Here is a 12,500-nt window from a genome sequence, read left to right as displayed (position 1 = left end):
ACAGTAAACCATGTTGGTGCGTGAAACTGCAAGAAAGACTTCTCCTAAAGTTACCAGGGGCTCTGCCAGGTCTGCATGCAGGGTCAAGGGATACTCAGGTCAAGCCATGCCATGCTGGAGCAGTGGGAGAAGTGCAGGCAGGAGAGTAGACTTCTTCCTTTGAATTTGTCGTGTCTGATGCAGATATTATATGATTGTAGATAGTAGAAGGTAATGTTAGCCCTCTTGAAGCCGGGCAGTTTTATTGAAGTATGTTACAAGACACAATCATGTATTGTGAAGAGTTGTGGTCTCTGTATGTTCTGTTGGTGAAGGTCTTCTAAGATTTTTTTGATCATATGAAGTGGAGAGAATGCACTGTAATTAGGTGCGTAAATAGTTGGAAACATTTCATCGTGTCTCAGATGTGAAATAGCAAGCAATTAAAAATGACATTTCAGTTATAATTCCTTGAACGCTGGGGTTACTCTTCCTTGCAGTTCATAGCAATGTCTTGTTACCAGATAATGTAACGATGGAACTGGTAAGTTGCATATTTTTTTAAATACAAATTTATATTTTTCAAATCATCAGCTTAACATGTTTATTTTGATACTTAAAAATGTCTTGGGTTGTAATTAACAGATTCCTTTGAAGGTTTATGTTAACCATATATGAAGATACTTGTATATGACCAATTAATTTTGTGTGTGTGTGTGTGTGTGTGTGTATGCTTGTGAGTGTGTGTGCGTGCGAATGTGTGTGTATATATGCATGTGCGTGCGCGTGTGTGTGTATATATATGCATGTGCGTGCGCGTGTGTATGTATATATGCATGTGCGTGCATGCGCGTGTGCGTGTGAGAGTAAGAGTGCAAGTGAGAGTGTGAGTGAGAGTGAGAGAGAGATGATTTATATAATTACATACATATAAATATATATATAATTTTATTTATATATATATATTATACACACACATGCATACATACATGCATGCACACGCAAACACACACACATACATACATACATACAAACATACATATTCAATCATTTTTTTCATACTGTAATGATCATGGTTTGGAAATAACTGAATTAGTCACTGATCAAATTACCAAGTTGGAAGAATATAAGATAGGATAGCTAGTTTTTTGAGCTTTACTGTGTATTTAAGAAAATAAAGCCTGGATATTCATTGTATAATGCACAAATCTTTTATGGTAATTGTACCTACTGAAAAAGAAAAGTTTACAATAGACTTAGACCTGTATTGTGGTGTCCCTTTGGTAAATTTTCATAAAGTAAAAATTTTATATACATATACATAAATGCACAAGCACACACACAAACATGCATGGGCGTACATACATTCATATAGAAATACTTTTATATGGTACTTGTATGTAAGAATCAGTCATTGTCTGGAGCCTGACTCATTATTTTGTGATATGGCAAGCAGTTCCAAAGGGAAAGAAAGAAGAGTACTTGTATGCTTAACCTTCCCTTGTTACTTTCATTGGTTTTGAATATCCATGGCTTTCCTTCTTTTTTATAATCCATAGTTAAAGTTACAGCAACTTTTGCACAAGTCAGTGACTTGAAGAATGATAATCATGTACTTACCTCAGAGACGTAGAGGCACTAGAAGCACCAACTCCCACTTGCTTAGGAGTGAGATGTTATCTGAAAAATGCGAAAGAAGAATTGGCTTTGAGTTTTTGACTGGTTACATTATTTTTAGAATCTCAAGTCATGCTCCTATATTTCATAATCAAGAGTTTTACAAAAAAAAATAGTCTTTTCTCAAATTCATAATTTATGATTTCCCTTCATTTTTCAAGAGATTAGTCTCACATACACTTTCACCACTTGTTAAGGAAGTCTCTCTGGCTGGATCTGTAGATTAGCCAAGGGAAGGTCTATTCATGCTCCCTTTTTTTTAAGTAAAGAATTGGAATTATGGGTTTTGAAATCTCTCTCTATGTAATATCCTTTTTGGTTGATTGTTTCGAAAATAGGAGAATAAAACAATGAAAGAGAGAAATTGGATTAATTTATTTTTTTCTTGAGACATAGGAGCTTGTATTTGATTGGTTGATTGCCTTTGAAGGTAACAGTTTTGTTTCCTTTCTTGTTCCTTTATTTATATATATATATATATATATATATATATAAATATATATATATATATATATATATATATATATATATATATATATATTGATTTTCAATGGCTGCATAATGTGGCCAAATACATGACACTTGCCTCCATAGCTACAGGTATCCTAAAGATGTTGTATTTTATACAGCATTTTTCACAAAATCCATCATTCTCAAAAACAATATATTTTTTTGAAAAAAAGTGTAGCCTAGATGATTTTTAAAAAGGCTAATCTGTATATTTTTTTTAGGTTTAGAAAAAAAATGAAAGGTATTCTGATTCCCTGTGTATTTCAATGAAGGGAATTTTGAGAATATTAATGTAGGAAATTCAAATTTCTGTTTTTCAAGAAACTGTTTCCTTTTTTGCTAACAAGTTACCTCTCTTATGTAAAATGTATTACTACATTTTATATACATTTCTCATTGAGGGTGTTTACTCCCAGGTATGTTTCTCAAAATGGAACACAGTAATACATAAATGTCTTTTTTGTACTCGACAATAATACTCTACAGTTTTTCAACATTTCACATTTTGCATTCTTATCATACATGGTTTAATAGGAGAGGCACTTTTTTATCTTTTTTTTTTCTTGATCAATGTGCCACCTGAAACTGTTTAGTAATTACTTGTAACTTATGAATTTTTAACCAGTTCTTAGCTCCTCCTATGTCTGGCTATGAAGAAAAAAGACAACTTGTATCATTGAAACTTTGAAAATTTAAATTATTCATTTTTTTATTTCATAGTCATTGAGGAAGTAACAGTATTCTATCTTTATATTATTCTTTTGTATTATTATTTGTGTTCTGCAGAACAACTGTTGTGATACATAGGATAATTTTTACCCCCCCCCCCCTCTCCCAACAAAATAGCATACATTGGTCAAGATTATTAAAATTTATTAATTAAGGGGGTGTTTGATTATGAACTAATTAAAAAGTAATTTGGAGTCTCTTCATATATAAATATATAGTTGTTTTTTAACATTTTTATTCTTCCTGTCTTTTTATCCTTTTCCAACCAAATGGCAGAATACAAATAAAATCTTGCTTGCCTGACAGTGTTCCCTATTGAGTGTTGCCTTGTGTGTGTGTAGCAGGAATCTCTAGTACTTCCCACTCATATTCAGGTTGCCATTTAAGAGAGCTGTGTTACCCATTCTTTCTTTTGTTTGAGAGGTTGTTGATAGTCTTTGTTAAAACATTCAGTGCAGCTTATATAAGGAAGAAAAACAAATGAAAATTAAAAGTTTGGGATGGCACAGAAGTGTTGTATTATAAAAGTTTCTTCCGCGATCCTTAAATGTATTTACTGAGTACAAATATCAAACAAATTGTCTCTCTTTGAATGTAGGTCCGACAGCTCTGGGGTAGGTTTGGCATGTGGGACATTTGTCTCAAAAGCTTTTATTTCCTATGAAGGTAGTTTTACAATATTAACCAGATAACTTTGTTTTTAATTTGATATTTTCCCTTTCTGCATTAGATTGGTGTACTTAAGATTTGCATTTATGGATTTCATGTGAATTTTTCAGTCTTTATTCTGTGGCTTTTTTTTTTAGAATTTATTTATATATTTCCAGTGTTTACCACACAATCTACCCAAAGCATTCTGAGGCAGACTAGATAATTCACACAAACCTTTGTAAGATTAATCTAAAATTGGAAGTAATCTTCAGGGGAGTGGGAGGTTGAGAGACTTAAAGAAAAAAACAGTAATTGTAACTAAAGTCTTAAGTATTTGGTCTGAATGGCTTCTTCAGCTTAGCTTAGTCATTTGCTAATGGTATGGCTAGTTAATCTTTAGATTGCTCTCTTTCATTACCTTTACTTCCTTCCTTTTTTCTTCCTTTCCCTCACCTACATTGTTTCCTCCCCTCCCCTCTAATGCTTCCGGCCTTTCTTCCTTCCTTCCCATCCCTCCCCTCCAATACTTCTGGCCTTCACTCCACTCCAATGTTTCTGGCCTGCTTGCCTGCCTTCCTTTCCTCCCCTCCCCTCCCCTCTCCTCCAATGCTTCCCTCCTTCCTTCCTTTCTATTCCTCTCCTCCATTGCTTCCTTTTTATATTTTTTGCAAGAATCAGTTCGCAGTTAGATCCGTGCGATGGATTCTGTGGACTACAAATAAAGCAAGTCCAGCCTTTGACTTTTGCATTCTGAGGGGTGTAGATTAAACCTTAGAAAGGATCAACTTCTCTTTTTCTATTTCTTCCTTCTTTAATCTAGCCTTTTTTTTTATATATATATATAATTGATATAGTTGTCTATCATATGGTTAAGTAGAAAAGAAGTTAGGAAAATAAAAAACAAGGTATAATCTTTCTCCCCTCATAAATTGTTCAATGTGCTTTGTTCTTTTTTTCCTTTTAACTATTATTACTATTCCTGCAAGGTTCAAAGTTTACACCATTTGTCAACTTTTTTCACAATTTAGTTTTATCTTTGTATTTTTTTTTTTTTTTTTTACTTTTGAGTATTTCACAAATCCAGATACCATTGTAGTTGTGTCCTTCACACATGCAACTCTGTTTTTTGTTTGGAGGCATGTTTCATTTATGTAATTATCCTGTTGTCTCTCCCTTTTTTTATAATCAAAAATATTCTTCATTAGTGAAGGTGCTATGAAGTTCCAGCATTGGTGATCTTACAACTTTGGAGGCCTCTTAGGGAAATGTGGATATATTCCATGTTTAGTGTCGAGGGTCACGGATCCTTGGGCTAAAGGTTAGGTGTAAGCATTTGTAGCCTTAGCAGTGATATTGGAGGTGCGTGTGAATAAAGCATCTGCTAGACATAAGCGTTTTCATCATCCTTGGTGTCTACAGTCATACCTTTATTAGTATGTAAGAAGGGGATTCATTAATACAATTGAAGAAAATGTATGAATCAGACCAAATAACTACAGTGCAAGAAATGTAATATATATGTTAGCAGTATCATCAGAATTACATGCCATTTATTTGTCGCATCTCTATTTTCTATTTTTAAAGCAAAATATCAGCTGTAATCCCTCCTTAACCCACTGCGGACAGGTGGCATGACATACATGACGTAGGAGCTTTGGCCTGACGCCGGGGGATTTTGGATCAGTGCTATTTTATTGTGCTATTAGAAAGGAGTGATTGATGATGGCAATTGCAATCATAATTACTGCAATTACCGTAATATTAAGCTAACTTAATGTCCAAAACCTAGATGACACCACTTTCTCCTAGCACCAGCAGGAGAGAGAGAGCCTTGAATGACACCTATCCACAGTCTAGCAAGCACTATCTTTATAGAGCAACGATACATAGCAAGTTGAAGACATCTTGCTCTAAAGAACAGATGAAGGATGTGCAAGCAGAACGAGAAGAGGAAGGGGACTCAATCCATACCCAGGGTCTAAAATGTGCTCCTGTGCCAATATGGATGTCTTTCACTGTGGCACTCATATTCACAAGCACAAGTTTCCTTCCTCTTCCCTACCTCTTCATGTTATCTTCATTGTAGATGGTTATGTTTCTTATTCATTCATGACAGCACAAAAATACAAATAAATAAAGTTGCTTTTTGTCCTCCCATAAAACAGCAATACTTCTATCAGACTGAGTATTAAGAAAGTAATGAGTATATGGATCATATACTACAATTTTAGTAAACTGCAGCATTGATAGAACCTGTCATATGGCACATATAAGTCTCTAAACTCAATAAAACACAAAATAAAACAAAAATGGCTCTAGTTTTATATTGAATGACTGAAAGAGTGGGAAGATTCAAATTATGTTGCTTCAAGCTGCCTCGCTCTAAAATAAAACCTATCCTCGAGACTGGGCCAGCGAATCTACCCCCGTCCACAGTGGGTTAACATTTATTCATGTAGTTTCATAAGAATTGCAGTCACAAACAAACCAGAAAAAAGTCATGGTAAAAGTTTATACTGTATGTTTAGTCAAACATTTTGAATTTTTATTCATATAAATGGGAGGTGGTGTTGCTGTTCTGTATACAACCTGCAAGATGATGAATAAACTACTACAAGGACTGCTTTTTATACTAGGATGGATTAAGGAATGATGGTAAAACCAGTAATAATTTGGGAATTGTTAGTGTTGGTGCTATTTTACTGTGAAATAAGATTATAGCTTTAACCCTTCTATTATGGTCATTTTCATGGGTTAGATGACTTCCACACTGTTTTTTGTGTTCAAAATATAGGCTATTAACCCATTCACGACGGGCATTCCAGCCTAGCATGTCACAATGCCTGGGCTCTCGAACGCATAGGCCTAAATCAGTTAAATAAACGACGCCGTATGGCATCCCCAGCGAACGAGTCTAGACTGCGCAGTACAGTAGTGTACCACCCGTCCAGAGAGGGTTAATTTCTTCAGATTTGCAACTAATGCATCATACCAAATGCTGATTAGGATCTCTGCTAATATCTTGTATATAAACTTGTATATCATATATAAGTATAGAAAATAATAGATAACACAACTTAAGTTGTCCTGGGCAAGCCCATGCCCAACATCTCAGATGTAGCCAGTCTCAGGATGGTTAAATTACCTTTAATTTTAATTTAGTCCTTACAAACAGAATAGTTGTGTTCTTGGAAATTAAAGATATATAATGGTTTTATAAAAAAAAAACAATGTATAGGCCGAATAAATGTAATTGTAATAAGACATAGGAAAAAGAGCTTTAAAGAAAAGTATATGAAATTGCCAAAAAAAACGGGATTTTTTTTTTACAAAAGGAAATTATGAACACTAAAAACTGCAGCATACTTTGGGTGGAAATAAAAGCTTTACAAAGCTCAAAAGAACCTTTTAGAAAGAATGGCCCCAAAAATGAAATACAGAAAGAAAATTATAAAGAAGAAATTAAAGTTATTGAAGATGTATAAAATATATGTATGCTTCACAGTCTTCTTTATCAGTAAGGTACATCAGTATTGGGGATTGTCACAAATATAACCATAACATCATAGACAACAACCCTTTTATTAAAATTCTTCTAAATTTCAGTATTCAAACTCAGTACAAAATGATATTCTGTAAAGAATTCAAAATAACAATCAGGCAGCACAAAACAGTGCCAAAGAAATTACATACTATATGCTAGACATGAATTTAGAATTAATTACACCTCTCCAAGCACAATCATCAGTGTTCCTTTCTTTACTGATGCAAGCTCTTCACTTGGGCCTGAGATTGAGAATATCATGGTCTGCCTCTCCATCTGACACTTGCTATCTCCAGTATTGGAAAATTCTGCTGAACGGCCATGCTGTGCAGGATGGCATTTGCATAAAATCATCTCTGCTATTGCTAAGACCCATTTGCATCCTTTTTACCAGGAATGCAAGGCACCCACTGAGAAAGTTAAACTTTTTTGTGATTGTTTTTGTGGGTATCAGTGAGGGAAGTATTGAACCATTTCTCCTTCTGCCAACAGGGACTGGGAGGGGGGAAAGGAGCTATCTGTAGCAAGAGTATTCAGACTTGCTAAGGTGGTGTCCCTGGTATAAATCTCCTGGCACTGATGACTCTCATTAAGGTCCACACACAGCCTAGCCATTCACTGAATAATACCCACTCTAGTTCTTGTTGAATGTAATATCCATGCAGGCCCTGCATTCCACAGTGGCAGTCCTCAATCTCCAGGGTCACAGCACTGTGTGATGGTAACTTAATCAGCTTATTATATATTTTACTGATTACCCAGGACACTATTGCAAAACATGTCCCGAGAAGCATCAGAGCAAGAAAATGCTAACTGGTTTCAGCAGCCAGGTGTCAAGGGGTGTAACTGGATTACCTGTTTGGAATAGAAATTGAGACATTTTATAAAGATTGACTGAATTATGAAGTTATCACTAGTGACTGCTCTGATCAACATTTAAGAACTAAGTTACAATATAGGCTGAATTTTGGAGACTGACAAAAAATTATAATGCAACACACTTTTACCTTTGCTATTTTGTGCATTAGGAAGATTATCTTCGACAAGTGTAGTATGGTTATTTGTGCGCACTTGTTCACCCTGCATTAAATGATAATCCTCTTCTGACAGCATGGAATACTTTTGTTCAGTCCACTACCATTCTCTCTGTTAGGCTTCCATTGTGTCTCAAACTTTTTAAGATGCTGAATGCAGTGGAAGTCTTGAGCTGAAATTATAAGGAAGATTAACAATAACAAAGTACTGATAAAATTGCCAAGGATGATAATAATACACAATATTTGATGAATAACCTCCACTTCAATAATCAACAATAACATTGACAGGGTAACTTTATATTCTCTACAATGCTAGGAATCTTAAATAAAATCATATATTACTACGAGGAGGAAAAGCTATATGAACATTCTATATTGACCAATTAACTGCTTTTAAATAAATCATGAAATTAGCATTTGAGTAAAATAACTGACTGAAGTTTCACATAAAAATTTTGTTCATGGTAAAATTTTAATAAAGTTTAAATTGTTCTCTATGTTGCAAAACTCAATCTAACTTAGTGCAATCATAGTCAACTTAATCCATCCATCTGATTGCATTACATGGTGCATACTCCCAATCATTCTTATATAACCATAAATAGTGAAATCCCCAAAATAGGAAAATTATGAATTTAGGAAAAGTCACCATGAAGGCAGGGAGGGACTTGGAAATGTATCTTGATAAATCCATAGGAATTAAGGTATTATAACTACTAACTGTGTAACCCCATGCAGCTTACCTTTCTGAATATTGTTTTATGTCGCAAGTCTCCCCTACTTTCGAGATCATGAAGGTTTGAAGAATTGGACTCTTCCCCTTGAGTGAGTTGCCATTTCGATCTTGTTTCTATTCACACATAAAATTCTACAGAAAAATTACATTGCATGTAGGAAATATCATATAGAAATATATGTGTATTGTATCCTCACTTTTTTATATTCCAAAATGTTTCTTTGATTCTGTCCTCATACTACACTTGTAAAAACACTCCAAGTCACTAATGAATAATGGCAAAAAAATTATTCACATGTTTAAAATATTTTCTCTATGGGACTGGGGATTTATATGGTTACATGTTCATTATGTTTCTGTTTCATCATCTAAAGTACTTGAGACAAAATTGATATTTCTTGATAAAACTTTTGATCTGTCCTTCTTTGACGATACATCATTTATAGCATTCTTACGGTCTTTTGATTTACACTTTTCTGTAAGTCTGTTGCTCGAGGAAATTTCTAAACCATTTTCACTCCATATCATCAGTTTTTCATTTTTACTTTTCGGTTTAGGCTCTCTACTGCTTTCCTCATGCTGTGAGCCTGTTTTGCTTGTGTTTGCAAGTGAATTATTTCTTTTGGTGCTTGCATGTAGGTAAACTCTTTTGTATGTGTTCCTCTCCTTTTCTTCTTGCTCTCTCTTTCTCTTTCCTCGCTCACTCTGATGTTTTTCCTTTCTCTCCTGAGCTCTGTTGGCTGCCAGTGCCCCTGAAAACAAAGGAAAAGATTAGAGTCACAGTTATTGTTATCATCACAAACCTCTTCCGTGTTATTGTCATCATCCTCATCTATGCTGTAAAGTAAAATGTACAGGAAAAGTTCCATTATCATTTATTCATTACTATAATAATCATAATCATAATTATCATTACCATCATTATCAGAAAAACACTTTAATCAAGAAGGATAAAACTAACCTAAAATTGTATTATGAAGGAAGGTTTTATTTGTCGAAGGAAGTCTGTTTTTCAACCATCCTGATGGTCCACAAGTCTCTGCCCTTTGTGCTCCTCTCTTCGCTTCCCGCAGTAAAGCCTCCTCTGCCAGCCTGTTGAGAAAGAGTAATATTAAGCGTTAACAATTTATTTCATTTACATGACACTCAACTTTTCAAAACAGATAAATTAATGTGAAGTTATTTTTTTGACTAAAATTGTAGTTCAGGGTCCATATCAGCTCATTGTTTTCTTTATACTGAGTGTGATAGAAGTATTTATGTTTTATGGGAGGATAAAAAGCAACTTTACTTTTTCGTATTTATGTGCTGGTGGTGGCGGTGGTGTGTGGTGGTGTCCTAATGACACTTAATCTCGGCTATCCACTGATTATAGGCATACTGGTTTACATTCTTCAATATAACAATTTCTAATTCATTCCTATATCTTTACTCTTACCAAAAAGATAAAGTCAACATAATAAAACATGATCTAATACTACATTTTGGGAAATGCTTCCATATATTAATGTATCTTTTTCCACAATCATAACTTAAAACTGTCATAAGAAAAATACATGTATTTATCTATTTATAGATATCTAGTCACATATAAAACACATAATACTTATACATATCAATGTTTGAATATATATGTTCATATAATTTAATAAAATCCCTCTGTGATGTATGCCATTTCATAAAATAATACATATAAGTACATGCATTTTTTTTTTTCATTACTTAGATGATAATATAACTAATGTCATGAGAATTTTCTTTACTTATCTATTACTATTCTCTTCTTTCCTAAAATGGAGCAGACTTTAAAACTTCAAATACTTTCATAATGACTGTTACTTACTGATTCAACTTATGCTTTTATTTTTTTATGTAAATTTTACCACTTGATTTTCCTTAAACTTATTTCAAAATGAAGACTTGAAAACAAGAAATAAATCATCAATTCATTTTGGTAAAAAAATTTCATATCTCAGTTTCTACATGACAATCATATTTTCTTTTACTCCAATAGATACAGAACATACATTTTTGAGTTTGACCACAAAATGGGCACCAGTGAAACCCACTTGGCACACAAAAAAGTCAGTCAGTTAGTCTGTTTTTGTGTTTTACTATAGTATGAGGCTTATATGTGCCATCTCAAAGGCCTTCTCAGTATTGTAATTGGCTAAAATTGTAGTATAGAGCCCATATCATCTCATTATGTTTTTTACACTCTATCTGACAGAACTATTACAATTTTATGAGAGCACAAAAAACAACTTAATTTTTTCGTAACCAAATATAAACAAAAAAACATCCCAAACATAAAAAAAAAGAATACATGAAGAAAAAAAAAGGCAATCTGTGCTTATGGCTGCAAGTGCAGCAGCATAACCCAGCCATACTGGCACAGGGTCACACTGCAGCCTCACTCTTCTCATTCTGCCTCCACACCCTATATCTAAAGCTAGAGGTTGACATCTTGCTGTGTGTCACTGCTCTCTGAAGCTAGCGCTTGGTAGAGGCCATGGATGGGTGCCATTCAAGGCTTTCTTTCCTGCTGGGATTCTAAACTAGATCTATAATATGGTAAATATAGTAATATAACAATGGTAATTTCCTTCATCTGTAAATATATAACTATTCCTCTTAGTATAAATGTATAAAATAATTATATAAAATACTCCCAAAGGTAAAAAAAAATTTTTTTTACATGAGTCTGCGCATTCACATCTCACAAGTTTATGGTATAATTTTATACCAATTTCCTATTCACATTACCTATATCTATGGGTTAATAGGTACAGGCTGCTCAATATTTGAATGAAATTCTGTTTGTTGTCATTTTTGTTAGATAGAAAAAATGTCTTTTTCATATCCTTTCATAAATAAATGACTGTTCAAAATTCTAAACTGAATGAGAATGCACGTGTTTCATTCAGGGTAATAAGTGGGCCCTGCTTTTCTTTTTCAAAAATAATAATAATAATAATAATGTTAATGTTAATAATAAACTTTTTTCTCGTGCACACACAAGATCTTGTTGGAAACTGCCACACTGCAGTCTGATTTCAGCCGATTAGAAGGTACCGCTACCAAAGATCTCAATTACCTCATTAATATATATACTTTCCCTATTTCTGACTCACTTAGATAATTCGTCGTCTGTCGGCATCGTTCCTCTCTCGGGCTGATGCTATTTTAAAGATAAAATGCACAGACAGAAAGAAATTAAGAGCATTAAATCATAAGCAACCGCCCTTCTTCTCTCTGTTTGTTTACATCGATTAGTAGCACTAGCTGCTAAATTTGAGCGGATTTCTATTATTTAGCGGTTTTGTCTAGCAAAGGCTGCTAGGGAGCAGGTACGATGTGCACGTGCTATGCGATATAAGACATTCTGCAAGGGTGAGTCAGGATTTTGAACATCAGAGGGTGCAAATGGACATATCGATAGAGGGTTTGAGAATGAAAAAAATATGTGCCAGTATATGTCTTGTACTTAAAACTATACATCTGAAAGGAGAAAAAACATTTTAATAGTAATATACTAAAAACACGTTAGCGAACATTTACGTAAAATGTGATGTAAGCCCCATATACTTTTTCCTGGAGTTGAGACCCAACATCATTTCATTTACTGTATAAAGTA

General features: G+C 33.9%; 1 protein-coding gene across 1 annotated transcript; it reads right to left on the bottom strand.

Annotated features, from left to right (window-relative positions):
- Nucleotides 1-4,220: 4,220 nt before the first annotated feature.
- Nucleotides 4,221-12,157, bottom strand: LOC122246306 (uncharacterized). Its single transcript, XM_043004816.2, has 5 exons — nt 11,998-12,157; nt 9,825-9,955; nt 8,871-9,615; nt 8,098-8,297; nt 4,221-7,945 (listed from the first exon to the last, which is right to left on the bottom strand). The coding sequence occupies exons 1-3, from the start codon at nt 12,021-12,023 to the stop codon at nt 9,212-9,214; spliced, it is 561 nt and encodes a 186-aa protein (XP_042860750.1). The 5' UTR covers nt 12,024-12,157; the 3' UTR covers nt 4,221-7,945; nt 8,098-8,297; nt 8,871-9,211.
- Nucleotides 12,158-12,500: the final 343 nt, after the last annotated feature.

This window comes from Penaeus japonicus, unplaced genomic scaffold (assembly GCF_977035675.1).
Source record: "Penaeus japonicus unplaced genomic scaffold, GWHDUDI00000001_assembly GWHDUDI00000039, whole genome shotgun sequence".
Lineage (NCBI taxonomy): Eukaryota > Metazoa > Arthropoda > Malacostraca > Decapoda > Penaeidae > Penaeus > Penaeus japonicus.
Note: the sequence above shows the minus strand (reverse complement) of the source record. Positions and strands in the feature narration are given on the sequence as shown.

What these genes read in the sequence shown, in the direction of transcription:
- LOC122246306 (XM_043004816.2), bottom strand. Translation starts at nt 12,023, where the DNA reads ATGCCGACAGACGACGAATTATCTAA. An exon ending in ACAGACGACGAATTATCTAA is followed by an intron (nt 9,956 to 11,997) that starts GTGAGTCAGAAA and finishes CTTTCTCAACAG; the next exon opens with GCTGGCAGAGGAGGCTTTAC. An exon ending in CCTTCATAATACAATTTTAG is followed by an intron (nt 9,616 to 9,824) that starts GTTAGTTTTATC and finishes CTTTGTTTTCAG; the next exon opens with GGGCACTGGCAGCCAACAGA.